The following is a 26648-nucleotide window of genomic DNA, read 5'->3' as shown; positions in this document are numbered from 1 at the left end:
CCATCAATTCCTTGGTACTGCTCAGAAGACAGTTCTTACCAGGAGTACTGCAGATGGGATATAGAAGATTTGGGTAGGGACCTTTTGCTCGTACAGCCTTTTGTTGAATTCCGTCACGTAGTACTGGGCAGTCATTTGCCGTTCCACGTCACTGAAATGATGAAGAAGTCCTTTTTCTTCTTTATATTCTTTCCCAACATACCTAAACAAAAAGAGAAGTGCTTGGTGTAGCCAGATTTGCAGCAGACTGCACCTGGGAAGCCCTACTCATCATAAAGAAACATCACTACAAAGCAGAGCTTGGCTGTTCAGAAGCCAAGCCAGCTGTTGGTGATGCATTTAAAACGGCAGTGATTAAAGTCGTGGGTTTTCTTCTTTTATAGCTCTTACAGGCATAAAATGCTGTAGTCATCAATCAAATCCTAGGATGGGGGTTTCATAACACCAGAATGTTTTAAGTCAACTCTTCTTGACTCTGAGGTACTCAGAGGTACTTAAAATACTGTTCTTAACCCATAATAATTCATAAGCTACTTATAATAACAATCCAAAATCTGCAATTAGCAGTTAGCAGAGCTCTCCTGGTGCAGAGGCCGTTGGGAAGCAAATAGGCGATTTTAACCCTGCTTTCCGAGCAGAGGTATCCATTGCATAAACCTGCTGTTAAAATTAAAGAAAAGCAACTGAAACACCTTTCTGCCTATAGGTATTGTGAGATATATCTATATCTGTATCTATCTATATTGCTAATTCTCTAATGCAAAGATGGAGGTCAAATAAAAAGGAAGCAACATGTAAGCTCCCATGAGATTGTCCCGGCACAGACACAAGCGAAGTCAGGGCTAAGAGCTGTCATGAACAAATGAACACTAACGGGGCTGTTGGAAGACAACAGTGAAGTAGCTTTTTCTTCCCAGAAATTAAAAAGTAGAGAGTTACACGGAGCGATGGGAAAGACTGCCAAAATGCCCAAGAGATTTGGGGAAGCCATAAAACATTCTTGCTACAGAAAATCAGTCAAAATCTAACCAAATGTAAACTAGGTTGAAACAGACCAAAGAAACTATCTTCTCCCACTGTGACTATCATTTCTGTAGTTGCCCAAGTAAAAAATTGTACCGTCTTCTGAAAACACTTGATAAAAGCTACTGTCTAACAAGGCACTGGACTAGCTGAATCACAGGTGTAAGACTAATGTTACCAGACGGTTTTCATTCATATTTACACAAAAGTAGCATTGATAAACATTTTCTTTCAGAAACTGGTTTGGTCATTACCTTCCCAGGCTTTCTTCTTGGTGCAGGAAGTGTATCCAAAATGCACGTCTCTGTTTGCCTTCCTTTGCCACGTTCAGGTAGTCCCCAATGAATACAGCCGTCTCTTGGCCTGTCCAGAGGCCTGATTTCTTCGAGTATTTTAAAAGAAGAGCAGCTACAAAAAGAAACCACTATGAGTAGAACGGACAATTCCACAGGACTGCTCTAAGCCTGTGCTGAGGGTTGAAATAACCAGCACCCGGGAGAGAAGATATCCAGGCTCCTCTGAAAGCAAAGCACAGGGCTATAAAATATACGCTAAGAGGTACCTAGGTGCAGAGTTGGATATTTTACACTAAGGACAAAAAATTGCTAAACGGGCTTGAGACATGCAAGATGGGATGAGCCCGAAGTGGCTTTTACTTAATGAGCTCAATGAGGCAGCCTACAGTGGTGTTGCTCCTAGCTGTGTGTCTGCATATTAAGGTATAGCTGTTCTTTATGATTAACTTAATAATCATTATCTTAAATACACAGTTTGCAGGGATGAAATGTGGAATCTAAATGGGCAACAAAACCAGAGACTCAAGTAATGGGGTAGAAAGGGCTTGATGAACTGGCACAGGGAGTTCAAGCAGCCTAAGTTACCTCTGGCATGAAGGGACTGAGCGGGCACGGAGATGGAGCCCGTTTCCATGAAGCTGCGACCGATGTGCAAATGCGTAAGGAGGGATAGGAGAAAATGGTTCAAGGTTGTGTTCTGCCATTGCTAAAAGTCTTAAACAAAACCTCATAAAACAATGAAAAATTAAGTCCTAATAAAGGACGACTAAAACATTGTGTTAAAAAGCCTGAGCCAAGACTGTTCTCTGTGGGAGCACCTGCGTGAAAATGCCCATCACTGTGTGGAAACTTACAGTACGCTTTACGAAGCTGTCTAGACTCAAAAATTCCAGTAGGCTTCAGTCTCCGGACAAGCCAATTATGTTCTACCCCCGCCAAAAGCTGCATGTAATCGTCGTCCCTCAGAAATCGAGCGTCAAGGATTTCTTCCTTCGTTCTCCCAGGCATGAAGATAAAACCACTTCCCCTTGGGTTCAGAAATGGACTTTCAGGGGAACTCTTGGGCATCTGTGCTGATCTGTAGCACGAACTCAGAGATGAACTGGATTGTCTCTTGCTGCTCACCATGTCCTGAGACTGTTGTTCATCTTCTTCAGTAGTGGCACAGTCGAAGTGATCAGCTACGGATATCTTTCCCCCCGAGGGCAAAGCTGTTGGCGCACTGGGAATTGACTGATGCTCTGGAACAGCCGCCGTAGGATAATTGTTTACTAAGTCTCCGATACTGATGAAATCAAATTCAGTGTCATCTACCGTTTCTGCTTGGGTGTCAACTTCGGGCACTTTGAGAGATACGATTCCCACCACGGCAGATTTCCTCAGCCAGTCACGCACGGAGGAGTCGCTGGCCGTTTTCGGCTCGATGCTCGTCGACAGTACAGAAGCACCCCCATTTGTGGGGGGACGCGCGTCGAACGAGGGATCCTCTGTGCTATCTACAGTTTCTCCTTCTGGGGGGACTCCCACAAACGGGCTCCTGGGCTGGGAGGCGGGGGCACCTCTGCCGTCCCTGCCGCTGTCCTTCGTCCTGCGGCCTAGCTCCGCCCGGGAGGAGGCTTTCTCCTCCTCTTCCTCCGGCCTCGTAGGAACAGAGCAAGGAGCGGAGAGGGAAGGAACCGCGTTGTTCACCTCCCCTGCTTTCTTTTCCGAAGAGCTCTTCGCACGGTGTCTTCCCTCCCGCAGCTCTTCTCCACGAAGAGACGCCTTCTCCACCAGCCTCCCGGCGAGGGGCCTGTCTACCTCTAAGGAAGGCTGAGGAGATCCCCAACAGCTACACAGAGGCTCTCGAGGAGAACGCTGCCAGGCTCTGGGAGGTGATGAGCGCAAGCATGCAGCTTGATGGTTTTCATCAGTTTCTGTGGTGCAACACTGCTCCTCCGCTGAGCCCTTTTCCTGCTGCTGCCCCTCCCTGGGAGACTCTTTGCTGCCGTTACAGTTTAGTTCCTCCCAGCTGGAGGAGTAACTCGATTTTGACAGCTTGCACCAAGAGCTCTCTGAAGTAGTGGTTTGACTCCTGTTTTGCCATCTGCTGAAAACACTGTTTTCATCATTTATTTCTGTTTCTAATGCCTGAATCTCTTCATCGAAGGAAATTTTCATCACATTAGAACCGATGTATTTATTTCTTTGGCCACTGAGTCTCTCGGAGCTGCTTCCTGCTGTTGGGGAATTCAGCATTTTCACAGTGCCTTTCCTCTGGTGCGCTGTTTCTTCAGTAGTACACACAGTGTCTATGGTTTTGGTTTCTGTTCTTAAGGCTGTGACACAAGCTCCCGCTTGGGTCCCTCCTGATGCGGTTTTATGAATCCTGCAAGTATTTTCAAACACTTCACACACTGAGAGATGATGCTGAGAATGCATGGCAAGGATTTTCTCAAAGTTGACTTCCCCTTGCAGGATAGGTTTTTCCACTGTGCCTTTATAACTGTCTGGAACGTAAGACCTGGCATCAGAATTAGGGAAGCTTTCCACCTGCAGGCGCTTCTTCACGGATGTGATCAGAGACATGATCTCCTTGGCAAGCATTCCTTTCTCTTCCTCTTCCGTACATGAAGTGCTGTAGGAATGCAGTTTTCCCATGGCTTCTCTACACAGCTGACTCACCTCACGCAGCTTCTCACTCTCCCCATAGAGCCATCGATGCACCGCTGCGAGGCAGAAAGCCGCTTTAATAAAACTGTGGAGCTCCTGCTTGCTGGTGATGGGACTCTTGTCGTTCTTGGTGAGGAGGCCAATCTCAAAGGATTCTTTGGCTTCGGACAAGTAGAACTTTCTCTTTTCTGGGGGACAGTCCTTGGAGTGACTATAGGACAGCAAACACACACCACGGATGTTCTGGGAGGGGATGAAAGAGGAATGACGGAATTAAAAACCTGGACTTCTCTCAGCGATAAATAAAAGGAGGAAAAAATATGTTTCTCCCCCTTATACAATTTGAAGCAAATGTCGGCTCTAACCACCTGCCGCTGTGTTTTCTGGAGGAAATAATCTTCTTTTTCTTTTGAAATACAGCTGTAGTTACAGGCGAAGCAGCATTCCCAGATGGGCATGAAAACCCGTCCTCACTCTGTGGACAGATACCGCTTTCCGCCCATCTGTTTAGCTTCTGATTGGAGTTCAGAGCAACATATAGCATCATACCCACGACACAGACACAATACCCTGTATGATGCAATGTTTGAAAGCCGGATTAGAGCCAAATTTAATAGCTTGGACTCTTCTCTTATACAAATAACACTTCCAGAATGAAGACTAATACTTACCACGGCTGTGAGGACAAACAGCGGGGTGTACTGGCTATAGGCTGCCGCTAGTTTGCAGGCCTCAGCTGCTGATAATAAGCGATGACTGAACTCCCGGAGAAGGCTCTAGTGAAATGAGAAACACAAGAGGGAAAAACCTCATCTCAAAGGCTTCCTTTCTAAGAGACGAGTCTATCTGGGAAGCAACCCTGTTAGATTGAAGCAAGGCAGCTTGGGATTTGGTTCTTGTCTGTTGTAGATTCCCTGAGCTCTCTGAGACCTTTGAGTCTTGATACAGCGCAACATCATATCTTAAACAACAGCCGGGTCTGTTTCTGCAGGAGCCTTTTTGCTCAGGTTTACCATCGATGTGTCATTTTTTGACCCTAAAAATATTCTGTATATTACACAGACACACATATTCTATAAATACTCTTAGTGTTTTCTTTTTCCTGAAGCAAGGAATTCTTCCATCTAGGTGCTAATGAAATTTTCACGAGGAGCAATGGAAGTTTCTTCAGCCCTCTCAGCACAGGAGAGGAACTCGAGAAAGAACAAAGCGTGGGTGAATTTGGGACCACAACATACTGTCCATCTGAAGAATCTACACACAAATACACCAAACCAAGTCTTACCAGGTCGATCTCAGCATTGGTTTTAAAACGTACATAATCCTTCTCATTCATGGAAGCAAAGATGTCTGCCATAATACCCAGGGAAGTAGCAATTCCCTGAAAGAGACATGGAAAATTATCATAGTGTTTTCCCCTTGTATTTTGAATTTTACTGCTCACAATCAAGTAGGTCCTGTGTAGAACATACCAGGAAAAAACAAACAAACAAAAAAAAAAACAAAGCAAACAAACAAGATCCAAAGAGAAGCACTGCTAAGAAATTCAGAGACGTCATCTTGGTAGGGTTTTATTAATTTCAACTTGCAGAAAGCGTAGCCTGGTGGTTACTTAGGAGTTTCCATGAGTGGCAGCTACCCCTCCTATCACTAGCTCTAGGCTTCAACTTAAACAGCATTCCATCTTCCTCAGCATTGCCTTTTCCCAAGGTGCTGTTTGTGACAATGAAAGCGACTATCTCATGATACCACCAAAAGCTGCATTAAGCCCTTGGCTAATCAGATCTGAAAAAAAGATTCCATCTGTTTTACCGTTGTTTTTCAGAAAAGACCACAGAAAGCCAAAAATTATGTTTAAGAACTGGTCAGTTGGTCCCAGTCTTTCTAAAAAAAAATCCAGGGTGACAATGTCTAGAGAGATGATAGAATTAATAAATGCTCATCATGCATGGCCTAAGAAAACAAGCATCTTTTTTGACACACTTTCCTAGCTTACTGCACTGTTTAAAAAACAAATAAACAGAGTTGGACAAAAGTCAAGAGTTCTTGGTGTTGATATAATTAGGGTTTTTTTGGTAATTAAAATAAATAATTTTTTGGTAAAAAATAAGACAGGATCGTGTAACATATAGATCTATGAACTTGCTAATTGTCTCTGTCTCTGGAAGATTTGATCTGTATGTGCTAGCTAAGGGTCTGCCCAGCTAAACAGTTAAGACGACCAGGAAGTATCCGTATGCCTTCCGCAAAATTCACTACACATCTTTGCTCCCACAGAAATGTTCTGAGCTTGAGGTCAAGCTTTAAGGTATGGCAGAGGAGAGGTGACAAGGTCTGGTTTTGTGGCAGACCTTATGCCGAGGTACAATTACAAAACTTCTTAAAGCATCACCCTAGGACTTGTAAGACTCAGGTTCACATTCCTCTTTAGCTACGGACACATGGTGTGACGGTTGCTTCATCCACAGCGGGAAGATTAGCGCGACCAAGCCTCACCAAGGTGTTAAAGACAGATGCGGTCACTGCTGCAAGGTGTTCAGATACTGCAGTGCCAGGGAACATCCATCACCCACAACAGATTGTGTAGTGCAGCTCAGCCACCAGACATGCTTGGTTACGCGGAAAAAAAGTTAGCCTTAGTCTTAATAAATAAATAAAATCTATGGCTGCATTCTGGGATTAGTCTGTCCTTGTCAGAGGCACCTGCGACATCCTAGGTGATGGTTCACTTCAGATGATTCTGCTTAATGAAAACTATTACTTTCATTCCCCTGCAGGAAAAAAGGTGTCCGTAAGTCTGTGTATGCATGCGGAAACAATGTGCAATACAGACCTCAGCTAGAATATTTGTCCTGCACGTTAACCTTGTCTGAGGTGCGTAATTGAAACGACTTCTCTGAAGTAAACAAAAGCTAATCTGGAATGATTATTGGATTGGCAAGGATACCCAGAGCGAAAAGGAAACACTACCTTTTTATCTGGTTGCGGAAGTTTGAAGTATCCCACAACTGAAGCCCAAATCAACTCTGCTGCCTCATACCACATCCCTGAAATAAATGGGAAAAACAGTCACTAAGCAGGTTACTGCTACAGATGGCTTTCAGTAGCTTATTTTATACCTCCTTGGGTCAGGAGCCCTCAAAACAGTATAACACCATACTGTGGCATTTTTTGCTTTGGTGACACTGAACATTTATTAGTTTCCTTTAGCTTTTGGCTGTGCATAAACACACATTTTATGCTCATAACAGACTTCAGCTCAGTAGTCATGGAAGAAGAAAGGTCACATCAAAAGCATAAAATTAAGGCTCTTGGCCTCAGGTACCAAGCCCTGAATACAAGAAGCCCACCATGCCAAAACTGAGGGATTTTCTTGTCCTGAGAGAAGAAATTGCTGGGATGTATCTGTGATAAACTAGAGCAAACAGCAAATTTGGGAAAAGCGTTAGCAAACGTGGAGTAGCACAGGGAAAAAGGGAACAACATTTCAGAATGCTCCTCGACTTCTGGTAAGGTTCACAATAAAATTATGATTTCTAAAATGCGCTTGCTTGGTACATGGCTCTAGGTCCTTGCTGCAAACAGATGGGCGCAAAACTCGTTTTCTGTGGCCGTGTTATGGGCATCAGGCAGGTGTTCTACACAAGCTCAAGCTCTGACATGCCAAACGTACCATTTTAAAGCTTGACTGCAAAGAAAAAAAAAAAAAAAAAAAGAATTGGGGAAAACCTTAAGCGGACATTTATAGAAAAAAGCCTTACCAAGCTTTTGCAGAATCTGTCCTCTGATTTGTAAGCAGACTGACTGAACGAGAATCCTATCGCTCTCCTTAGAGTATCGCCAGGTACCTGCAGACAGAGTGGAAAAACTCAGTAGAGAATGAAAAACATTGCTGTCATTTTACGCCTCTGAGGGTAACCTAAATCCCAGTAAATTGCCAGGATTCCCCCCACTGAATTCAGCTGGTTTGAGTCAGGACTTACAGTCAGATAGATGACAAAGTGACAGTGCGTTAAGGAATACAAGTAGACAGCTATACGGGTATGCAGCTTAAGCGACAGCTATACAGAGCATAAAAACAACCTGAACAGTGAAAGGTAACTCTCTTCTGCAAAGCAACAAAGTAATTTTATACAAACATTGCACAGAGTTCCACTACAGAACAGTCAAAAGGATTAATATCGGCTATCTTTGTTGTCACCAGTAGATACAGCAGAGCAAAACACTTTTAACCACTGGCAAAACATGTTTTCTTTTCAGATATCGGTATCTCATGAAGATTAAAACAAAAGTTTTCACATTAACATAGTATGATTAGTTACACAAAGTCTTCCATTACCAAATCTACGTTGGATTTCAGAATAGAATATGAAATAAAATGACTAAGCTTTCCCAAGTATTGTGAACATTTCACTGCAATTCTCAGCATGAAGTATCTGTTCAACAACACAGCTTCAATGTTAAACAAACAAGTATTATCACTGAATACTATGAAAATAATCTTAAAAGAAAAGCATAATCCCAAGCGCACTGAAATGCAGTGTTTTGCATAGCCAGTCCTACTTTAATAGTGATAGCTGGTATTTTCTTTAAAGCCCTCTTGCCTGAAGGCCCTTCTTGTGTAAGAATCTCAGTTTCCCATGAAAAACAACCCAACAAAACCCAGAACAAGCTGCTTAAATTTTCTAAGTTTCATGGTTGTAAAGAAACCTGAATGTATTGACTAAATAAACCCCGAAGGCTAAGAAAACGGAGAACAGGTATAAAACCCTAAAATGCATTGTCTCAAAACCATAACTAAGTAATAGTTCTGGATGTCTGTCAAAATTAATGAATTCTTGCCATTAGAAATACTACACATCCCTCCAGATCTGAAACAAGCCACGCGACCAGCAGTATAGTCGTTTGACAGAAAGAAGGAAAAAAAAAAAGTAATTTCTACAAACACCTCCAGGCATTAAGGAATGGTCCCATTTTTACAGTCTTGCACGTCTACCCAGCAACAGAAGAAAGCGCTGCAAGAACCAGGACTTAAATCTCTTTTTTTCTTAGCCCCAAAAGATACTAAATAATTGCACTGCAGTCTGCTATAGATCCAGAATAAAACATTGATTTAGTTGGTAGGATCAGTGTGAATTTGGAGGATCAGCATTACTCTAACAATCTGGATTTTGGGGCGGGGGGGGGGGGGGGGGGGGGGATGTCTTAGCTTTCTAGATCATTCACTTGCTTGAAAATGGCCCACATTTTCAAGTTCTCTGGGCAGAGAAATTAGTAGGAAGGCTGTCAATCCAGAATATTTTCCCACCCAAGTGAAGATATTCAAGGACGAATTATGGAAATTTCAAAACAAAGTTGCAGTTTCCACGTTTTAGCAAAGAATGGTGAAGAAAAGGGAAACGCGATGTAAGGAGTCGTTACTGAGGTCAGACTGGCTGTATTTGAAGCTTGTGTGACTGTTAAATTTAGTATCAAAAATCCCACCAAAATAGCAACTATGAAACTGGAAAAGAAATACATACGTACCTGTTGCTCCATTGTCATTAATAAGGCTGCTTAGGATATATTCAGCTTTTAAAAGTTTACCTGATTAAAAATAAAAAAAGATAGAAAACGAATATAAAAAAACATATCCTGTGGCATGAAGTAAACAAAAATATTCATCAGCGAAAGCCCCTACAAATTGTACTGTTCTTCCCAGCACAGCGTGTGTCCACACTTAGGTTAAACTTTCCCATTAAGTATGCGCTGCAGATGCCGCCTCGTGCTCAGGAATCTCTTGGACACCGGCTGTTTCACATACACCATAAATATTCACATACACCATAAATATTGCAGAAAACGCTGACGATGCAACTGTTTCTGTCCAGACAGTTGCTTCAGAAAAGTCTCATTGAGCAGCTATATGATATTTAACCCGCTGCATCCCACTATCACCTGCGCAGAGATTTGTTGCTGTCAATAGTCATAAATGTACATGCGCGACATTCTACGATATGTGGTTGCGCAATAAGATGAAATTACGTATCTATCTGCTTTACTTAACACACTATACATTCCTGGAAGAGTGCTTCATTTTAACATGTGAGCAAGGCTTCCTTGAGTCGAGCTCTGGTATTTCTGTTGAACTTCCGTGCATGCTGTCTACGTTTTACAGCGTGGCTTCAGTAAACCGACCGCAAGGAGGAAACAGGCACCTCTCTGTTACGGGGGAGGCTAAGGCTTGGTTTTAGAATAAACCCAAGCCCCGCGGCGTAGGCAGGTGGCTCCAAGCGCTCATTTCTCCCTCTGCTCCTTCCCATGCCTTGGGCTGCTGCAGGATTCAGAGCAGGGGAGGCGGCAATGAGGCTGGGGCAGGCACTGAGCTGCTGGCCACCCCACCGGCTGGGATTCCCTGCTCTTCTTTCTCTTGCCGTAGAAAGCAGTCTAGCCTGCTTCCTTCAGAAACAGAGCTGCCGGTTTCTGTCCCAAGGAAACGGGGGTTTTGGAAACCCATTTTGGTCTCACTGGGGAGTTCACCGGGAGGGGAAGCTCTGCAGGTGCACCTCAAAGCCAGCTGACTTGACGTCCCACCTCAGAAAGCGTAGCCGCAGGCTATGCTGCCTCCCTGTCACTCTCTACCTAGCTTTTAAGAACCATCTTAAGCACAGAATATATAGCCAAAATATATATAGGAAGGATGCAGCATGCAACACAAGGTGGGGATTCTGCCTTTCAGCCCCCTGTCATACGGCTCAGAGGTTTTGTCGCATGGCCAGAGTCACCCGTGGCAGGCTTGATGGGCTGCAGGAGACGCCTTAGTATCTAATTTCACCAGCTTGAGTCATGTTGAACCTTGCTTTTTGTCTCAATTGCCCGGCTGAATTCAAGAAGGCTGCTCCAGCCAGCGAAGCAGCGCAAGTGCTGGCTGAACTCGCCCACCCGTTGGAGTGTGCCGGTACCCAGACACCACGGCAGCGGGACAATGAGAAGTCCACAGCCACAAATGAAAACGGCTGTGCAGGGAACTTACAGTTCTCTTTTCTGCAAATAGAATATTCCTCAGTTGGGTTTTCCAGAGCAGGTTGGTCTGGCTTTGTTTTCTTCTCCCCAATGGGACAGTGGGAAGATACATTAAAAATCCTTCAGGTGTTGCCCACGTTATAGGAATGATGGAATTTTTATTTTTTTTTTTAAATCACTTTATCCTCAAGGGGTTGTAAGCTGCATTGTTTGCATAGTCAAGTGGTCCCACTGACAAAAAAAAAGCAGCTGGGACAGTGCAGAGAAAACGCCTGGATTCTAATTTACTTTTTAAAGGCCCTTGGTCAGAAGTATAGCAATTCAGATATCCCTGTTTGAAACCAGCAGGGAAGATTTGTTAAGGAACAAAAGCTCCAATTAGTATTTTCCACACCCTTTCACAATTTTCTCTCCTGCTTTTGGCTCTGAAACCCTTTATACCAGCCCCTTTGTGCTAGTGAGAGGAGCTGGGAGGGCTCAAGGGGGCTGGGAGTGGGCTGTGCGTTTGAAAAGGTGGCACCGGGGCGGTAAGCATGTCATCCCCAGCAAGGGACAAAGTGTCTTCTTCAAAGTCAAGTAGTTCCTAATTGGGCTTGAGTCGAGAAAAGGGAGCGGTACCTGTGTTGACGGAGAGGCGAGCTTGGCGGATGAGCACCTGAGGACTGATGGGCGCGGTGGGATGCAGCCTGTGCAGCCCCTTGGCAATCTGAAGAAGTTTGCTGGAGGCATCGATCCAATACAGGAACCGGTCAATCAGAAACACAATAGCAGTTGCCGTTACGCAGTCCTTGACCGTGATGGAGGCTTTCAAATAAACCTGAAAAGAACACCAGTGCCGTGGGGCAGCCTTGGGGAAACTCACCTCGGCCAAGGCTCAGTGAACTGTCTCCAGAAAACATTCCGCTTGAGTAACTCTCTGCCTAACGGCGCTGCCTGCGTACCATTTCAGGGCAGATGGGATGTCCTTAGTTATTTGCTGTAAGGTGGCTACGCAGTTTTACAGCAAGTGAAATACTGAACATTACGAGAAGCAAATATTCACTAGCAATTAAAAGGCTGTCCTGAAATTTCTACTCGCCTTATAACCTTTATGTTCCTGGGCACTTATATAATGGAGAAAGTCTTTGTGGCAGTGATCAAATAGAATTTATTATGACTATTCCTGATCATATTTTCATTTTTAAGGTAGGAAGGTTCCAGCTGTTTATTTTGTATGAGCCGTAGATATCATTCCTGATTTTTTTTTTTTTTTTTTGGTCTTTCTAATTGTTGTTTTGTATTTGGGACCGCATAATTTGGTGGTCTGTTAATGAATTTAAATCATCCCCAGCAGATTACTAACAGTAATAACAATTAGTTTAAAAGGGGACCGTGAGTCTGGGAAGACTGGAAATGGCCAGTATAGCCATTGTCCCAGGTGGGGCTCAAGCCACCCACTCCTTTGCACTCCACAAACAAGCAAACAGGCCAGGAGTCCGATGCTTTTCCCCTGCAGGTCATCTTTAATGACCACTAAGTCTGTATGAACTCTCTTGGATTGTCACATCGACACGAGGAATCAGCCAGAGCTCCTGAGATAGCGTGCTGTTCAGGAGGCCAGCAAGGACAGCCACGAGGAGGCACGCAGCCTCACGGCGGTTGCAGAAGCCCACGTGGGCCTGGGGACGTCTACCAAAAACCGACTCCTTCGCATGGTTGGTACTTCTGCCTGGTGAAGCGAGGAGGTGCTCCACACGCCGACATCCCGGCGATTCCCTTTTTACAGGTTTGTCGCACAGGATGGGGAGGATGGCATCCAGCCATTCTTTCACTGGAACATCTGCCTGAAATACAGCCTGCGCACAGGCAGAGCCAGAGAGACAGCCATGTCCACGAACCGCTTTAGACACCGCTCAGGCTTCTTGGGCTCCTCCCCAGCCTCATCTCTATTCTCTTTGCTTTTAGCTCAGAGCCCCACAATCTGACAACAAGACTCGTTCTTGATTTTGAGCAGCATAACCACTGTCTGAGGCGTGCAGGAGAAAGCGCGCGTCAAATCGTTTGCGGCATACGGCACGAAGGCCGGCTTGCAGCACCGATCTGTCTGCACTTCAGCGAGGCGGATTTGTACAAATGTCCTTTTTTTTTTTTTTTTTTTTCCTGAGCCCAAGTTGGATTTTCTAAGAGGATGGCACTTGAAAAGGATTCCTGGAGCCCGGCACGCACAACTCCGCTTGTGCCGGCCAACAATGGAGGAATCCCCCTCTCCAAGCACCTGTAAACTGACACTGCAAACCAGCCATTCGAAATGCTCATCAACAGGCCATATATTTAAGCACAGAGCATCGCCTAATCTATTTTTTTTTTCCTCCCCTTCTTCCTTTAATAGATCGGAGCACAAAAGCCTGAGAGAGGGTGACCTACCAAACAAAAGGGCCTTTGAGTTCCTAGGAAAAGTAGACTTGGAGGAGGATGGAAGGAATCCAAGTGGCCCTATTATTTCCACTTGCACTAATTAGACATTTTTCTGTCAGCTATTGAGCACTGCTGAGAGGCCAAACTCACTGAATTCATTTCTAAAGTGTTTACAGAAGTTTGCATCTGTTTGTGTCTCTTCAGGAGGAAAATAAGCACTTCAATAGCATTGTGGAAAATCTAAACGAAGCATCCTATTCTGAAGGGCTTGGCAGTCTTGCAGCTGCATAATTTAACTCTCCGCTCAATGCCGAAACCTCTTGTGTCCCTCTCCAAACCCAAATGGACACAAAATGTAGAAAAGTCAAGCCAGGGAGGGAAACTCAGCTATTTTTTTTTAAAAGGCAGGGCTGCATGCTGTGTGGCACACAGAAACACGGTTCGATGTCAATCTTTGCAATTACGTCCCCCCCTCTTCCGAGCAGTACACCGAGAAATTAATACCCGCTCTTTTCATTCCCTGCCAACTCGTGTGGCTGGAAAATTCCTCAGCACCTACAAGCTAATGCACCGGCGTGCTGGGCACGCACCCAAACCACGCACAAAGACCCCGAAATGAAACGGGGGAGCGGCTCCCGGTCACCCAGCCCAGACCCGGGGAAACCCTATTGACTTCCAAGATGTCACAGCCCACCCCAACACAATCAGAAACTCGGCGCCGCTCGCCGCAGCCGGGCACTTTGTTCCGCATAGCGGGCTAGCGCCCTAAACAGATTTACTCACTTTCTTTATCGCTTTAAAGCCGACGTAGGCGCATCTACAGAGAGAGAGAGAGAGAGAGAGAGAAAGAGCGAGATACGGGCGCACTTTGTTTTCACATCTGTGTCCATGATGTGAAATGCATATGTCTAATTGAGTTTATGACACAAAGGGAACCTCGCGGCTGGGAAGTGGAATCAGGTGGTGAGAGAATTAAATTTGCACCAGATTTCTATACATGGACCATTGGGGAAAATGCAAAACAGCCTTTAGTGAAGGGTTTTTTTTCCTTAATGGCGATGAGTGGGAGGGTGTGCTGTTTGCATGGTTTCCTGCATTAGCGGGTTAGCTCCTCCTCACGCCGGGGCTGAAGTTTGGGTCCCAGCTTTGGGTTCAAAGCCACGACGCCTCCTTTGCATTGACAATGGGGGCCGCTCCCAAGAGAGGGGAGAAGCTCAGAACCGGGGCCATCTGGCACTAGGACTGACAGGAAAGCGTCAAAGGGAAATTATTGGTGCATAGTAAATGAGGACGAGGAGGAGGGGAAGAAAATAGGGGAAAATCTTTATGTGGCAGCTGATGTAAGAGGAATTACAAGCCCAAATAAATGAAATATTGATTTAATCCACTCTCTCTGCCCTCTTTATAAAGCGAGGATCCCGGAGGCAACCCCCCCTCCCCAGCCTGCGGGCTCGGGAGGGTCCCCTTTGGAACAACGCCTCTGCAAGCGGCGAGGTTAGAAAGCAGGGGCAGGAATCATTTCATTTTCAGTGTCCCCAAAGTTTTGCAGACGCTCTGGATTTCTGTGTTTGCTTATATCCAGTTGTCTCAGACTGTTTCAGGCTTTGTTTCATTTGTAACTGCAGTTGAGGTTTAAAATCTTAAAACAAAACCCAAAACAAGAGCAGTCGATAAAGAGTTTCTAATTCGGTGCACAGGGCAGGAGTTTCAGTGGCGCGTACTTCCAGGTGCTTCAGCTCTCTCCCAAGAGCTGTTCCTAGTTAGCACTTCACTGAACCCTAACAAATTGCCCGGGTTTCTTTCCCCCTACGTTCATCCCCTGTCAGATTAAACACAGAGTCACACCACCAATGGATTTGGCTGAAATCTTTCACCCTTTTACCCCACGCGCTGTTAGCAAAGCCTGTCTTTCCAAGAGACCAAAGCTGCTGTCACCACATGGGACTTCTCTATCAATCTCTGCCTTTCAGCTGGCAATCAGAGCCCACTTGACAAATAACAAGGAATTAAGCCTCCTACCACCTCTGTGATGGGCAGAAGAAAGCATGTCCGTGAGGTGCAGATGGATACGCTTGAAACACGGGGCAGTCAAGTCAGAGAGTAAATAGCTGCAGACCAAGGAATAAGAAGCTCCCGGACACTTTCCCCTCTGCTCAGAGCAGCGGAGAACCCCATTTAATGGCTCGAGCTCCTGAAGCTGTTAATTAGCTCAAGTTATTCATCCTGAAGGCAATGGAGAGTTGCGTGTTTATTCAATGACAGCAGCATTAGGTCCATTATTAGTCGCTCAAAACACGGCAGAATGGGTCAGTTTTTCACAACCGACCGCATCTTGCTTCACCAACTGAGAAAGTAGTAGAGCGAGAATAACCTGCTTTTCTCAACAGCCCCTCCTTTTTGCAATTTAACTCGCCACTGATTTCATTTTACTGCTATTGGGATATTCCACGTGCTGCTCTGGGTTTCCGCTCTCTAACTGAGGGCCGTCGCTGCTTGCAAGAAGCAGAGCTCCAGCAGACCGGTGCCTGGCGAGTCCGGCTGGCAGGACCAGCTCCGTCCCTTGCAGGACGGAGAGGGCCTCCCACAGCCACGTCAACACAAAGCAGAGAAGGCACCATCCCTGATGGAGCTCCTGTTGGCAGGCACCTCTCAGCGCTGGGTAGCGGTAACGAAGGGAGTGCACCTACCCGTGGGAGAACCATCTGCGAGATGAACTTGAGCGGTCTCAGGAGGGAGGAAAGCCGCAGGCGGCTCAGGCTGCTGAACAGCAGCATTTTGGGGCGAGGACAGAAGCAGGACCCTTTAAAGTGCCGAGGAAGCTCCTCGAGGGGGAGTTCCTGGGGGCCTCATGTATCTCACAAGGCAGCAGGGATTTGGGGGACCGCAGTCATCTGCGGGAGCGCTTGTTCTTAATTATTACCAAGGACAGGTGCAACAATCATGTTGTGGTCCTGATCCGTCCCGCTGTGCTCAAGCCCTAGACTATTTATAAACTACCGTGGCGATTCCCTGTGGTACATTAAAATACTATGTTGAAGGGGATATTTTAATACCCAAAAATAGCTAAGTGCCAGTGACAGAACCCCCCGAGAGGGCGGCATCAAGACCACTATAATCAGCTAAAAAATCCAAGAGTCTGTTCCCTAAACGTGCATCCTCAAAACATCAAACCACTTGAGCGGTTTAATTAGGAAGGAAAACGCAACATAGCCATCTCAGTAACACAACATTTAAAGTCTTTTCCAGAGAGGAAATACTCCATGAAGCTGCATCTGAGAAAAGGAAATCCTACCCATGAGCAAAGCGAACTGACAGCCCTACAGGTACCCCGGATCAGACTTCCCATTTTTTTATTTGGTGCTCCACATGAATTCTGCTGTAGTTTTCCCACACAGGCAGCGGAAGACCGAGCGCTCTGCAGCACTGCACGCTGGCAGCATCAGGGCGGTCACCCTGGACAGCTGCAGCTCTCCTGCCTGCACCTCACCTCTGGTACTTCTCATGTAAGAAGCCCCAGGGATTGAGCAGCGTCAGGAAGGCCGGGGTGCCACCTATTCCCTCTCGGGCCGAATTCAGCCCACAGCCGCAGCTCTCCCTTACGTCACTCTCCGTTTCACTGGGATCACCCAAGAAGAGCTCTTATGAGGCAGGTAGCAAAAGGTCAGCCTGAACAACCAAGATCCCAGGGCTACGATTTAGGGCTTTAATTCTCCTGTTACACACCAACAGTTAGAAGGAGGAGAAAACTAAATCCTCAGCCCCCTCTTTAGTTCTTTTTCAAAGGCTCCCAGCTCTTAAGTGCCACACACACACCTAAGGGTAGTTAGGGCATGTCCCTCAGAATGGTTTCCCTAATGGCGATCCATCAGCAGTAATTAGCCAAGGCCCAGGCAAGGGCTGCGGGGCCTTATTTTCTACTCTTTTCAATATTCCCATTCACTCCCATAAGATTCTGCGCCAGCAGGGCCAGGATCCAGGGCAGGGAGCACGGGGTCAGCCCGCACAGCTCCCTGCAGCGGGTGCAGAGGGACCTGCAGGAGCACTACTCTTGGGGGCTTTCCCTTTTGTATTCGCACTGTACCTATCGCAGCAGATCCCGGTCCGTGGCTGAATGCCTGGATGCTGATGCAGGAACGTACGATAAAAATGAAGTAAAGCCCCACATCATTACAACGGGTTTGCAAACGGGCTCCGATCTTGCAAAAAAATAATTAAAATATTAACGTGGCATGAATCATCCCACAAGAGAACCACTTGTGTGCGTAGCGTTGTCCTTCAGTGAGACCCACAACGGGGTTTGTGGGATCAAAGCCTATGTGTGCATGGGCATGTTGCCCTCTATTGGCTGGTCACCGAGCGTAAGGCTGCTTCCATCCCTTGGGATAGCAAAGATCTGCAGGAAGGGTAACCCCTGGCAGCCTCCTTTTTGGATCTGCAGCCCTAGTCCGAACCCCACAGCCCATGTGGTATTTAGAGAGAAAAAGTAATCCCTCCTTATTTATCCTCATCAGCAAGGATGCTATTACAATTCTGATTTTGCTTTTATTTGTGAAAAACAAAAATCCCTGTGCTTCCCAGTTTTTCATACAGATACAGATGTTGGCTACCACCCTTCAAGCCTCAGCGCAGACTCCCGCCAAAGGGGCGTTCAGGCTGAGACGGGGGCTGCAGGTCGGGCTCGCTTTGCTAGCCGATGGCAGCCGACAGGGAGGCTGTCTTAAAATCTGCCAGGTAAACATGGAAAGCAGTATGTTGAGCTTGTTGAATTGGGGTGGCCTTTGTATTGGTTGGTGAATCTCCAGCAGGGAAAAGAAAAAAAAAAACCAACACCCAAACCAGAAGAACCCCATCTTCTATAAGATGCAAACATTTTGTAAAACCAGGTGCTGGTTTGCCTCAAGTATTACAGTAAATCTGCTGCCTTAAAATCCCTAGGGAGGTTCAGTCATTTCATATAGCAGACAGAGAAGGGGGGGGGGGGAAGAAAAGTTTGCGTACATGGCCAAAACCTGCCCTAAGCCCTGCTTCGGCAGCAGCGTGGCTCCCGTTGAACGGAGGAGAGCGAGCTGAGGAAAGCCTGGCTTGCCGCTCCCCCCTGCCCCCCCCAAGCTGGTTTTGCCATGCCTTCCTACTGCTTCAGCCAGCGTGCAGAAGTAACGAGCATCCCACAGCAAAGGCGAAGAAGAGCACTTTAAAAAGCTGCAGGTGCAGGTGGCTTTGCCTGCTTGATGTGTCAAACTAGCATGCAGCCGCCAGCAATGGGTATCCCACTTTTTAAAGTGCAACACTAAGGCAAACCCTTGAAGCCAAAGCCTAATCCGCTTACTCACTGTGCTGGTCTCATGGAGCTTTTCAGCCTACTCGCAGAGTAAAACATCCTCACGGTGAGCCCTGGTAGCCAGCTCTGCCTCCTCGAACACCACCAGTGTGTTATGGTAATGAAGTGCTTTTCATTCATGGATCTCAAAGCACTTTTTAAATGTAATGAATTACGGTTTATGGGCTTATTCTAAGCATGGCAAATTAAAATAAACAGCAATGAAAAATTTTAAAGGTTTTTCTGAACAATAAATCGACAAAGACTTTTTTTTTTTTCCTTCAGGGAATTACATTATCCTTCTGTCCCTCATGCCAAAAAAAAAAAAAAAAAAAAAAAGAAAAAAGTTGCTTAGACTTTTATCTTTCCTCATCACACTGTAATCACTTCTCTTCAGCCTCATTTCCCCCCCAGCTTTTTATTCAAAGAACTGAAGCAGCCTTTGCTCTGCCTTGAAATTTTATTTAAAATAAAAAGGGGGTGGGGGGGAAGGAATGGATGAAGGGGAAAAAAATCCCTTTTCCTGACTAATACTAATAATACAGGTCAAAATGTCAGTCTATCTACAATTAAATGGAAAACAAAAAAGGTTTTCCCTTTTTCCCATGGTACAATGGGACTGGAATATAAATTACCGATGAAGATGAAATAATACTTCAAAGCACATGGGGAAAGGCAGCACAACGTTTACAAAGTATTTTCAACCGCAGGATGAAACACTGAAGACAACGGTAACCAATGGACTTCAGGGGGTGTCGGTGAATAGTCTAAAACTAGCATGCGGTAGGATTTTAGGTCCCTATAGTCTATGACCCCATGATATGCTTTGTTTAACAAGGGCAGCTGCAGTTATCAACAGATGTTTCAGCAATAAATAATTGGTATCATCTCAGAAAAGATCCATCTACCTGGGGAGAGGGCATAATGCTGCAAAGACTGCTCCACTATTACAGCCACATTAATCTCCCATCTAGCCAGGTCTCTCAGGGAGTTTACTGCAGGTGTTTATCCTGGGAGAGAGCAGACAAACGCTCCAAAGTTAGAGAGCTGCGCGGGGATTGTAAAGGAGGTCAACCTCTGCCATAAATTTCTGTCTCAGGCCACACACACCAAAGAGAAAAAGAAAATAAATACCCAAGAAGCAGCCGCTGCCCCCCAAGCAAATTCAGGATCCCTGCAATGTGGGATGCTGGGGCTGACACCTCCCAGCCCTGCTGTTGGTTTTTCCGAGCTTCTCTTTGCTCAGCGCTATTCCAAATAATCATCGTCCTCAAACAAAACTTGCCGGCCTTACTCGGGCAGGGCTTTCTCTGAAGCAGGTGAAATCTGGCCACCTTGGAGTTAACAGCAGTTTTGCAGCTGGGATTTCTGCAGAGCCAGACCTCCCTGCCCCGAACCCCAGATTTTCTGGCCGGACTGCCCCTTCCCACGAGGAATGGGACTGTGTTGGCTTCACACACGCACCACAATAAGCAAAAAAACCCCCAAAACCTCATCTCTACTTCATGTCTGTCCTGCCAAAGGAATACTCATTAGCCTAGATAGTACGTTTACCATTGAAAAGGGAGTGCTCTATTTGCTACAAGCCATGTCTGACATGCCTCCGAGAAAATCAGAAAAGCAAAAAGCAATCCACATTTCTTGCCGCCTTCTGATCTTTAAGCTCAAACTCATCACTTTCCAGGATGGGATCCCCAAGCACATTTGGATGCTGCGACTCCTTACACAGCTAAGTATCCTTTACTCACAGGAGAAATCACATTAAATTCTTGCCTTTCCTGCCTAGGTTTTGGCCAGCTTTGGTCCGCAAAGGGATTCTGTCAAGTAATTTTATTGAAAAAAGAAACGCAGGTGATGAATCGTGCAAGCCCTACTAAAGGGAGTAATCCTCATTGCCTCCTAGCAGTGCTGAATGAAACAAGGCGCAGCATTCTTTTCAAATTCATGTTTTTTTAAAAAACTTCATGTAAACACTCAGCATTTTAGTTTTATTATAGCGCCAGTTCTTCAGGGAAGAGGTAAACATTACCTTAGCGGAAACAGAAACGCAACTGCCCTGTGAAACCAGAGGAACAGACAAAGCAAGTGCACAAACTAGCGCGGGCTGAACGTGAAAGCGAGCAGAAACAGCATAAATGCGGACAAAGTCATCGCTGCACGTTTCAATGCACAAGGTGGTTGTTCTGCAAGGTGCTCGATGCATGGACAATCCCTATCAACCCCTGGGATCACTTCTAAAGAAGGCAGAGCCAGTGCCCTCTGCTCTGCAGTGTCTTTGCCATTCCTATCCAGGCACTTTTTTCCTTGCACAGCAGCAGCCAAATGCCCAGACACACTCAGAACTTGATCGCTTGAATCCATTTGATGTTCCCTGCACTGGGAGAGCACATAAGACTGCAGGTACCAGCAAGACCTCAAACCAACAGCCTTGCGTGGTGTTGAACACCCATCCGCCGTGAGCTACGCAGCCCAGGGGCCTAACGCCGAGGCAGAGCTCCCACTGATCTCACAACCTTGGCTGGGTTGCAGCAGCAGCAGAGGGCAGGACTTCCCTTCCCTCGGAAGATGCAGTGGTGACATGGAGATGAGCTGTCTCACAAGGAGGAGGAACCCGTGATTCACACATGTTGCTTGATAGCAACTTTAATGAAAAAAAATCAGAAGCTATATGTAGCTTCTGCGCCCCTCTCTTGTCTGAGGACCGAAACAAATAAAAGTCGCATCTCTACTTTGGCCCTTTGGCCTTTGTGAGCAGCCCCATCCCGACACAGACTCGCTCACCTCTGCTTGCCAAGCAGTTCCTCACCTGCTGCTGCCACCGTGCAGAAAATCAAGCCCCTGAAGCCACAGGTGATACTACCCCCCAGCGCTCTGCAAACCCTCAAGCACCTCAGCGGGACCTTTTACACAATAGATGTGTTGAACTTCATACCAGCAAATCGGGGAGCCTCGCGCTGATCATATCTTGCAGGTTTGTTTTGTCTTCTGGGCTGAGGTCTTGTTTGTACTGCCACTTCTCCGGCACAAAGGGCCACTTCATTTCCTTTGCCTCCTCCAGAAGGGTCCTCAAGTCCTCAGGAAGCAAAGCTGAAAAGGTCAAAGAGCAGGTAAAGATATTGCAGCGGGTTGAGCCGCAACGCTTACGACAGAGCACCTACCCTGCAAAAAGCATGCATCCCCTCCCTCTCGGACCTTCTCCCAGTTGCTACCAGCTCTTAGCTCTTGCCACCAGCCTCACGGAGCGAAAGCGAGCTCGCCTGCCATCCGTTCCCCTTGGCTGCTCTGCCCTCCAGGTGAATGGGAGCCATCAGCAATTAACAAGGCTTTTAACAGGAAGTCACAGCGCCTGGTGGCTGGCTGGGCGTGAAAAGCTGCTCCAAAAGAGACAGGAGGAAACCTGTTCCCCCGTGTGAGGAGAGGACTCCCGGCAGAGGAAACGGGGGCCAACAGCACAGATGACCTGTTCCCCTTGCTCAGGGCTTGCTGGTGACAGTGGCAGAGCCAGCTTTAAAAGCCACAACCTAACTGGGAGGTAAACCCGGTCCGTATAAAGCCATTAGACAAAGATCTAAAGGGATATAATGAGTAACAAGCATACGCTCTTGAGAATAATTATTTGATTGATAATTCAGTTAAAAAAAAAAAATGTTGTTGGCCTGAGTTACTCAACCCGCTCTCAAAGCGGTAGCCGTAGACTACAGGAAACACTTTCCCTCAGCACAAGAGAGCTCACCGCTACAGCAAGCCAAAATGGTCTAAGCCACATGCCTGGGAACCGCTATTAAGACGGCAGTGCCCACGGATGCGTGGCAGATACCAGCTGAAGCCTTGCTACGAGATTCCCGGTTTGAAGCCGATGCATCTTCTTTGAAGCCAGCTTAGCCAAGTAATTCACACCAGCTGAGGAGCTGGCCTGAGCTTCTGCATTTCCCTTGCAGTTTGCAACAGAAGTTCAAAAGAAGTTAAGAGGAGAAGGTGCCCTTGGTCCAGGCATGCTCCTAACCAGGCACTCCCAGCACCGAGCCGCATGGAAACCCCGGTCCTCACGCCTTTCACCCGAGGGTTTCCAAACCCTACCCAAAGCACAGCTTCCCTCCCAACTGGAATGGCGAAGCACAAAGGAGTCAGAAAACAGGTTTTTGGGGGTTTTTTTTGGATGAGGGCAAAGTACTCCCAGGTCCCACACCTGGCCCCTGATCCTCCAGCGATGTGCCACAGCTCACAAGGCCCTTCTCCTCCCATATAACCATCGGCTTCCATTAGATTTCCAAGCTGACCCGACTAAGGATGCAACTGCCAGTAGGGGCACACAGCTAGAGATTTGGGCTTGGATTTGTCCCTTCCTTTCAGCTGCAGCCCACGTTTTAATTTTCCTTCAAACAGGGGTGAAGCTGCAGCCTGAGTGTGCTGTGCTCACCACTCGGCCAGGCAGACTCTCTGGCCAATAAAAGTGGATTAACAAGGATTATTGACCAGATGGGGTTAATGGTGATCATCAGCTGCACATCTAGCCCCTTCTGGCCATTAATCCCCAGAAAAAACCCTGCGCAGAGACCATCATTGCTTTAACAAGGCAATGCAATAAATGTATTACTACATATTTTTTAATCAATCCTTTACGAGTGACTGTAGAAAATGAACTACATCAAAAGTCTATTTCATGCTCATATTACAGTGCATTCACCGGTACGTTTTTCCCAGGAAAAAGTGGGAAGTCGGATATTTAGGGCCCTTTTTCCAAAAAGTCACCTTTAAAAAGATATTGCTTTTTCCAACCCACGTTTTCTCACTTGTTGCTGCAGCTCTGGACACGCTTCCCTTTCCACATCCCAGCTCCACGCACAGCCACGTTTCCCTGCCCTGCTGACGTGGCATCTGCAGGGGCTCAGCCCCCCATGCCGTGGCAAGGTGGCCAAGCAGCAGAGCTGGAGGGGAGAGGAGGTCCTGCTCCCACCCTCACTCACCCCTCTCGCTGCAAAATCAGTGCAGGAGCAGGGATACCCATCTCATCACAAGGAACGCAAAAGGACGCACAGAGGGTTTTATCCCCCTGTGTAGAAGGGGGAAGTCCGAGCTTCCCAAAATCTTTCCCAAAGGAAGATGGAGAGGGGGCGGCTGAAGGCAGTCACAACAAGCACGTTTCCCCATACGATGCCATAGGACTGACGTTTTGGGAAGGGATCTAGAGAAAGAGAAATAGGACGCTTACACAGACAGCCTTTCTGTCTCCTTCTCCACCTTCTTCTTCTGTCTTTCCCACATGAACTCACGCTTACTTAAATAACACTAAAACAGGAAAAAGCAACAGTGTCGGCAACTAGGAAAATAATCAGTGGGATAACGTGGACGTTGGTATTGTCTCTAAAGCATAAAGGTGTTACTGCTGTCCTCTTGGTCCTGTTTTCCATGTTATCCTTAATTAAACCTTAATGCCCCTCCTACCTGATGCACTAAAGAACAACAAATACGACCAAATTCTTCAATATCGAACTTTGATTTCTAAAGAGGCATCCTCAGCAGTCACTACTGCCGAGCTGGTTAGAAAAGGAAACGAGGGTAACAGTTTCAGAAGGATTTGGGAATCTAGGAGCCTTCAGTCATCTTTGGGGTTGGACATTCGTGTGAGCCTAGCAGAACACCGCTTCGAGCCGTGCTGCGAGGCCTAGTTGTCACCGCATGGAAATAAACACAATTAGCGTGTTAATGACAATAAAATGATGTTGTATGGCAAGAACATCCACTAGAAGCACACCGATGAGCTCATGTGAGCAGTCCTGCAGCTTTCAGCTAAAATCCAACTCCCAGGACAAGAGTTTACTCTTGTAATAGACAGCTGTTTGCACCGCAGGCAATATAAATTTGTTCATTAACAGAGGCTGAACAGGCACAGAAGTTGATTGGAATGATTTCCAGCCTAAAAAGAAACAAAAAAGCAATCCAGACCCATCTAACACCTATTCTGCCCCCTCAACAAGACAAGGATGCGCTCCTCCTCTCCCCGCCATTTAAACTGATTTGGCTTTCAGTTCCTCCTGCGCCTGGTCTGAGAAAGCCGGGGCAAACAAAGGCAGGCCCGGGAAGAGAGGGGGGCGAAGAAACCCTGCGTTGGGAGGGTCACCCCGAAGCCGAGAGCCGTCGACCTGCGAGGCCCTGCCTTCCCCGGGCAGAGAGCCCCAGCAGTTATTAATGTCGCTGTCACCGCCCCGCTGCTGGGTATTTTTCTTTCAGCTGATGGGAACAGGGTCCTCGGAAAAGCCCGAGCATCACTTCAGGCTCTGATCGCCCATTTCCTGAAGCGGTTTACCTGAAGGACCATGTCTAATCAAGTGATTATAAGGGCACTGATTTACCTTATCTGGAACTAAACTGATTATTTCTCATACTCTGTGGTATTTAATAGGAGAAAAGGAGGGAGGAGGATGAGGGAAAAAAGCGCTACCTGATTAGGAGTTCAAGAGCCTATTCTAAGGAGCCATAATAAAACTTAAAAGAATTTGCGATGAGGAAACAAAGTACCCTTTGCTGAAAACAGAAAAGAAGCGAAAAATCTCCCAGTATCCGTAACAGAAACCTATACGCCACCCTCCACTGCAAACAGACTTAGGTGCTTCAGAAAAAGGCAGCTGACCTCCCAGCAAGAACAAGGATGGACAGAAAAACATATTCTCAACGGCTCTGCGCTCCGAGACAAACAAAGGATTTTAAAGGTCAAATTAACGTTATGGCCGAGTCATTCATGCAAAACAAAACTAAACATTATTAACACTAAACTGAAAAACGGACAGTACTGCAGGTGCGTCACGCAAAGGAAAACCTGCACGTAAATAGATTTTTTGAGGGTTTTTGCTAATGCCTTTGTTTTTCCCCCCCAGAAATGCCACGTTCATGCTTTACTATATTCTTCCGTGCTTGCTGAAGTTATTTTTCTCTGTGGCAAAAAGGAGTACGTAACCTCCCTACCCTGTACCGAAAAGGTGTAATTCAAACAAGTTCAGCAATTCAAACGTGGCTTTTATTTCATGAATAAAAAAGCTGTGGCAATGAAGTTAAGTAGCCCTCTGAAAGTCTGAACACAGAGAAAACTGAACCCCGTGTATTACATCCTTTCATGATTGACATGAACTGGATTTCCACTGGAATTAAGAAATAATACTTTTTTTTTTTTTTTTTTTTTTTTTTTTACAAACCACTCAAAGCACCACAGCAATACCAAAATAAATGCTGGTTTCCAGCAGGTAATGCCAGCATTAAAACAAATGAAGAACCCTTCTATTATAGCTCTCGCTAAATACCGCTTCCTTTCCCGGTTACTTATTCCAGACATTAGCCGGCACGGATTTTCCTTTCAAGAGGGATATTGCAAGTTTTTTTTTTTCTTTGGACACCACTTATAGAGGTCACACACATTTTACAAGATAAAGATTCAGGCAATGAGCTCTTTAATATACGAGGAGAAGCTGACAAACAGAAAAGGCCCTCCCCCAGTTCCTATGAAAGGAGAGGAAATATGTGCCCTTATTCAGAAGTTGCATCCTTTTTTTTCTTTCTTTTTTTCTTAATAACTGAAATTTATGTGCATCAGCAAACTTTTGGGCATTGTTCTTCCCAAACTAAACTGTTCCTTACAGCCTCATGTTTACTGAAGCCTAAAATTAGAACTGACAGCAATTCACTGCAACAAAGTGGACTTCTCTCCCTGCCTGCCTGTAGCCCACATCCCATTCATGGCCTCGAAATCCAGCCATCATCTCTTGACACTCATCTGCCAGGAGAAGAAAAATAGGGCAGGGCTGAGGACCGGCGGCTGCTGCCGCGGTTCTGCCGCCTCTCCTGGGGACCTCACCTTGGCACCGCCGGTATTCTCGCTCGTCTTCCTCGCCCGTGTCAGCCTTTGCCAACCGGAACGCGTCCAGAGCTCGCTTGCACTCCTGCAGCAGTGTGGCCACGGCATTTTGATTATTCAT

The 26648-nt window shown here is 46.3% G+C and overlaps 1 protein-coding gene across 1 annotated transcript in view; it reads right to left on the bottom strand.

The window, feature by feature from the left end:
• The window catches only part of ALPK1 (alpha kinase 1), a gene marked incomplete at its 5' end in the record, with an annotated part of 30407 nt that extends 3759 nt beyond the window's left edge, over window positions 1–26648 (bottom strand). Inside the window, 11 exons of the mRNA XM_082315102.1 lie at window positions 40–202; window positions 1278–1431; window positions 2174–4214; window positions 4643–4747; window positions 5257–5352; window positions 6942–7018; window positions 7733–7819; window positions 9498–9557; window positions 11592–11790; window positions 21617–21771; window positions 26528–26648. Of these exons, the coding sequence (XP_082171228.1) occupies window positions 40–202; window positions 1278–1431; window positions 2174–4214; window positions 4643–4747; window positions 5257–5352; window positions 6942–7018; window positions 7733–7819; window positions 9498–9557; window positions 11592–11790; window positions 21617–21771; window positions 26528–26648 (3258 nt within the window). The remainder of the gene's footprint in view (window positions 1–39; window positions 203–1277; window positions 1432–2173; window positions 4215–4642; window positions 4748–5256; window positions 5353–6941; window positions 7019–7732; window positions 7820–9497; window positions 9558–11591; window positions 11791–21616; window positions 21772–26527) is intronic.

This window comes from Platalea leucorodia (assembly GCF_965183815.1).
Source record: "Platalea leucorodia genome assembly, chromosome: 6".
NCBI classification, from domain to species: domain Eukaryota; kingdom Metazoa; phylum Chordata; class Aves; order Pelecaniformes; family Threskiornithidae; genus Platalea; species Platalea leucorodia.
The sequence above is the reverse complement of the archived record's forward strand: the minus strand, read 5'-3'. Positions and strand labels throughout refer to the sequence as shown.